This window comes from Salmo salar, chromosome 26, assembly GCF_965601325.2.
Source record: "Salmo salar chromosome 26, fSalSal1, whole genome shotgun sequence".
Lineage (NCBI taxonomy): Eukaryota > Metazoa > Chordata > Actinopteri > Salmoniformes > Salmonidae > Salmo > Salmo salar.
The window spans coordinates 34,430,557-34,436,556 of record NC_138316.1 but is presented as its reverse complement, the minus strand read 5'-3'; the positions used below and the strand labels follow the sequence as shown (position 1 = coordinate 34,436,556).

General features: G+C 45.7%; 1 protein-coding gene across 1 annotated transcript in view; it reads right to left on the bottom strand.

Annotated features, from left to right (window-relative positions):
* Nucleotides 1-646: 646 nt before the first annotated feature.
* LOC106587176 (tumor necrosis factor alpha-induced protein 8-like protein 3) overlaps nucleotides 647-6,000 on the bottom strand; it is a 43,606-nt gene continuing 38,252 nt past the window's right edge. The window contains exon 2 of the mRNA XM_014175256.3: nucleotides 647-3,539. Coding sequence (XP_014030731.3) covers nucleotides 2,977-3,539 — 563 coding nt within the window. The 3' untranslated portion in view covers nucleotides 647-2,976. The remainder of the gene's footprint in view (nucleotides 3,540-6,000) is intronic.

Here is a 6,000-nt window from a genome sequence, read left to right as displayed (position 1 = left end):
TATCCTCTGTCTCCTCAGTCCAATAGTCCTGAGGTCCTATTCTATCCTCTGTCTCCTCCGTCTAATAGTCCTGAGGTCCTATTCTATCCTCTGTCTCCTCCGTCTAATAGTCCTGAGGTCCTATTCTATCCTCTGTCTCCTCAGTCTAATAGTCCTGAGGTCCTATTCTATCCTCTGTCTCCTCAGTCTAATAGTCCTGAGGTCCTATTCTATCCTCTGTCTCCTCAGTCTAATAGTCTTGAGGTCCTATTCTATTCTCTGTCTCCTCAGTCTAATAGTCCTGAGGTCCTATTCTATCCTCTGTCTCCTCAGTCTAATAGCCCTGAGGTCCTATTCTATCCTCTGTCTCCTCAGTCTAATAGCCCTGAGGTCCTATTCTATCCTCTGTCTCCTCAGTCTAATAGTCCTGAGGTCCTATTCTATCCTCTGTCTCCTCAGTCTCATTGTCCTGAGGAGGTGAGGAGAGGAGGAGGGGAAGGGAGTGGAGGGGAGGGGAGGGGAGGGGAGGGGAGGGAATGAGGGGGATAAAAGGATAGGAGAAGATGGGAAAGGAGAGGAGGAGGAGAGGTTGGGTGGAGGGGAGCAGGATGAGAGGTACGTAACAGGTCATAAAATGTAACTGAACAAAGCATCACACTTCAAGCTCTGATTTATAAGGAATCTTTAATAAAAGATGAACGTGTTACACCCTGGCAGAGAGGATACAGACATAGACACATGATGTGCACGCGAGCACACACACATACTGTACGTCTTACCATACTTGTGAGGACTTTTTGGGGACCAACAATTGATTCACAATCCTATTTTCCTTAACGCTAAACCGAATCCTTACCTTAACCCTAACCTTAACCCCTAACCTCTAACTCCTAACCTTAACCGTAACCCTAAACCTAACCTCTAACCCTAATTCTAACACTAACCCTTAACCTAATCCCTAGCCTTAAAAGCATTTTTGCAAGTGAGGACAGGCTAAATTTCCTCTTTTCCCTGCATTTTAGTTGGTTTACTATTCTTGTACTCTCAAGTATAGTAAAATGTGCACACACACACACACACACACACACACACACACACACACACACACACACACACACACACACACACACACACACACACACACACACACACACACACACACACACACACACACACACACACACACACACACACACACACACAAAAACACTGCTCTATAGGGAAAATGCAGAGAAAACCATAGGGACAGAGTTATCATCAAGGCCTTAACAGTCAGAGCTGTAAGATTCATTTAGGCCTGGCCTCAATCTGTGGCGTGCTACACCGCAGGTCACTATACAACCAACAATGCAGCTTTTAAAGGCATTTGCCCCGACATTCACGGAGATCGTATTCATGGTAAACATCTTGTGGGCCTCCTTCTTTAAAAGATTATTATAGTGTGTGGAGGATTGAATCCCAGCCTTAGTATTTGGCAGGAAATGGTGACAGTTGGCTGTGATTGGTTAACGATGTATACAGTATACAGAACTATACGGTCAGGAGTTTTTCCTGGTAATGAAGGTCACGTGGTCAGGAAAAACTCCAGGTCCTGATATAAGACACCATGACGCCCACACACAGTCATAATGACAAAAGGAGAGAGAACAAACAGTGTATTTACAAAACATCATCATTCTTTTTGGCCTTGATTCAGAGCAGTAAAGCTATAAGTACGTATAATGTTGCTATCACGTAATCAACACAGATTTTGGATTTCTTGAATGCCAAAGAGGGAAAAAACTCTTCTGATTCACAGGTCTCTCATGGATCTTGTTGTTTTATGTGGGCTACGTTGCTATGTGAACGACCAGTCACAGTCATAGCCTATCAGACGCTACGCTGGTGATCCCCACCCCCTTTACAGTCTCCTGTGGTGACTTCCTAGACTTTATTAGGACATAATATCTGTCACTTAGCAGATGCTTTTATGCAAAGCCACTAACAGAACAGTGTCAGTGAGTGAATATGTCTTTAATATGTGTGTATGATCCTTGTGGGAACTGAACCAATTATCTTGGATTTGCTAGCGCCACACTCTTACCAACTTTGGGGATGGTGCGGGAGAGGGAGAGGGTGAGGGTGAGGGAGAGGGTGAGGGAGAGGGAGAGGGAGAGGGTGAGGGTGAGGGATGTAGCGAAAACACCTCACAGAACAGAGCTGTGACACCAGTTAAATATCTTAGAATTATTCATACAGTTCATCAACGTCACGGAAACTCCATAGAAATAAGGAGTGAAACAAGGAGAGGAAAGAAGAGGAGCAGGAGAATGAGGAAAGAAGAGGAGCAGGAGAATAAGGAGAGAAACAAGGAGAGGAAAGAAGAGGAGCAGGAGAATAAGGAGAGAAACAAGGAGAGGAAAGAAGAGGAGCAGGAGAATAAGGAGAGAAACAAGGACAGGAAGATTAAAGCACATCCCTGTCCAGGAAGCTCAGTAGAATAAAAGGGAGATCAGGGTAGGAGAGAAAGGAGAGGAGGAAGTGGGAGAGTAGGAGAGAAAAGAGAGGAGTAAGTGGGAGAGTAGGAGAGAAAAGAGAGGAGGAAGTGGGAGAGTAGGAGAGAAAAGAGAGGAGGAGAGAAAAGAGAGGAGGAAGTGGGAGAACAGGAGGAAAAAGAAGGGTAAAGGTAGAACAGAACAGATCAGGAGCTGATTTAAAAAAACAGAAGGAATGAGAGGAGGAGGGAAAGCAGATCCGTGGAGAGACCGGAGGAAGACGAGGAGTGTGTCCCAATAATCTCTCCTTCTTCCTGAAGTGTGCACTCTTTTGCTACTCTCCACAAATGTAAAATTATTGGTTTAGTGTAGGCATCAAATCCATGAAGGGAAGTGGACAAGTGCACACTTCAGGAGAAAGGGGAGATTATTGAGGCGCAACCATAGAGATTGAGTAAGGGATGGGATGAGCAGGGTCAAACTTCAGGTCAAAGGTGAGAGGTGAGAGATCAGGGGTCAGAGGTTAAAGCGTTCCCTCATCCAGTAGTTTGTTGATCCCGTTGCAGATCTTCCTCAGGTACAGTCTGTACTCCTCTCCGTCTCCGTACAGCTCGGCCAGGAACTCCCCGTGGGCAAAGTGGTTGAACACGTGGTCGATGCGAGTGTGCGACCGCAGGGTCAGGTGCTGCTCCACCAGCGCATGCAGAAGGTCCCGGCATTCCAGCAGCAACTCTGACAGAATGTGGTGGTCGAACGTGTAGTCCACCTCGTAGAAGCTGACCGCTGTCATGGCCGCCTGGTTCATCTTCTTCTTGAAGCGTTCGACTGTGTCCAGTTCGTCTGGGCTGAACTGGTTGTTGCGGTACAGGATGCCGATCTTCAGGGCGATCTTGATGACGTCTTTGACGATCTTGTGGGCCTCCTTCTTACTTTTAGTGAACTCCCGGCTGGCTTTGTACAGCTCGTCCAGGATCTCACTGCTGACGTCGTCCGTCAGGAGGTTGGCCACCGCCATGGTCGCCATCTTGGATAGGATCTTCTTCTGTGCCTGGAGGGCCAGGGAGCGAGAGTTGAAACAATCCTGGCCTGGAGAGGGGTGACAGGGTGGAGAAGGAGGGGAGAGAGAGAGATGGGGAGGAGAGGATGGTGGGGGAGAGAGGGGAGGAGTTAGGGGGGAGAGGGGGGATGGAGGAAGGGGAGGTAGGAGGAGAGAGGGGGAAGAGGGAGATAGGGGGAGTAACGGGAGAGAGATAGAGAGAGGTGTGGATGAAGGAGAGAGAGAGAGTTAGTGTTTAGCTCCAAATCCCACCCAGTCAAACACACATTCCTCTCTGTCTCTCTGTTTAAAGCTCTTGTCAAAGAGAAGGACGAATCAGGACCAAACACACAGAGAAGATATGCTTTATACTAACCCTCTTTTTAAAGTCATACCATAGTCAGGCACTTCTTACAGTGAACACAGTGTAAACTCAGAGTACAGGAGTCAAACTCATAACACTTTGTCACAGCTCTACAGTTGTACTGTGCTTGTCAGACCAGCAGCAATTATATCAGTAGCATTAAAGGGGAAGTCTAAAGAGGATCAGTTCCTGGATCAGTAAAGGTTAAATGAAGTCAGAACAGTAAATGATCTGGAAAATCAAACCGTCTGAAACTTGCAGTGAAATGGCCGACACACACACATTCTCACACACACACGCAGTACAATAGTCTGGATAGCTTTGCGTCATTTACCTCTTACATTCTCACTTATTTTACATAATCATTCCACTCCATACTACAGTAAAACTACAGTGGTCTGACTGACTGGTAGACGGAGGGGGAAAGTGATTGACTGGTAGACTGAGGGGGATAATGACTGACTGGTAGACGGAGGGGGATAGTGACTGACTGGTAGACTGAGGGGGAAAGTGACTGACTGGTAGACTGAGGGGGATAATGACTGACTGGTAGACTGAGACAGATAATGACTGACTGGCAGACTGAGGGGGATAATGACTGACTGGTAGACTGAGGGGGATAATGACTGACTGGCAGACTGAGGGGGATAATGACTGACTGGTAGACTGAGGGGGATAATGACTGACTGGTAGACTGAGGGGGATAATGACTGACTGGTAGACTGAGGGGGATGGTGACTGACTGGTAGACTGAGGGGGATAGTGACTGACTGATAGACTGAGGGGGATAGTGACTGACTGGTAGACTGAGAAGGATAATGACAGACTGGTAGACTGAGAAGGATAATGACTGACTGGTAGACTGAGGGGGATAATGACTGACTGGTAGACGGAGAAGGATAATGACTGACTGGCAGACTGAGGGGGATAATGACTGACTGGTAGACGGAGAAGGATAATGACTGACTGGCAGACTGAGAGGGATAATGACTGACTGGTAGACGGAGGGGGATGGTGACTGACTGGTAGACTGAGAAGGATAATGACTGACTGGTAGACTGAGGGGGATAATGACTGACTGGTCGATGGAGAAGGATAATGACTGACTGGTAGACTGAGGGGGATGGTGACTGACTGGTAGATGGAGAAGGATAATGACTGACTGGTAGACTGAGGGGGATGGTGACTGACTGGTAGACGGAGAAGGATAATGACTGACTGGTAGACTGAGGGGGATAATGACTGCCTGGTAGACGGAGAAGGATAATGACTGACTGGTAGACTGAGGGGGATAATGACTGACTGGTAGACTGAGGGGGATAATGACTGACTGGTAGACTGAGGGGGATAATGACTAACTGGTAGACTGAGGGGGATAATGACTGACTGGTAGACTGAGGGGGATAATGACTAACTGGTAGACTGAGGGGATAATGACTGACTGGTAGACTGAGGGGGATGGTGACTGACTGGCAGACTGAGGGGGATGGTGAGGGCCTTAGAGTTGGGTCAGTAGTTTCTCCTGGCCATTTCACATGGAAAACTCCTGTCCCTATGACTGAACAAATTCATTAATTAATAAACAAATGAATGAACGAAAGAATGAACAATAATAAATATCAGTGGTGTAAAGTACTTCAGTAAAAATACTTGAAAATACTACTTACGTCGTTTTTTGGGGTATCTGTACTTTACTTTAGTATTTATATTTTTGAGAAATTTTACTTTTACTTCACTACAATCTAAAAGAAAATATTACACTTTTTACTCCATACATTTTCCCTGACAACCCAAATTACTCGTTATATTTTGAATGCTTAGCAAGACAGGAAAAATTGTGAAATTCACACACTTATCAAGAGAACACGTGGTCATCCCTACTCCCTAAGGTCTGGCGGACTCACTAAAAACAAATGGATCTTTTGTAAATAATGTCTGAGTGTTGGAGTGTGCCCCTGGTTATCCATACATTTTAAAAACAAGAAAATGGTACCGTCTGCTTTGCTTAATATAAGGAATTTGAAATGGTTTGTACTTTTACTTTTGATACTTAAATATATTTTAGCCATTACATTTACTTTTGATACCTAAGTATATTTTAAACCAAATCTTTTTAGACTTTTACTTAAGTAGTATTTTACTGGATG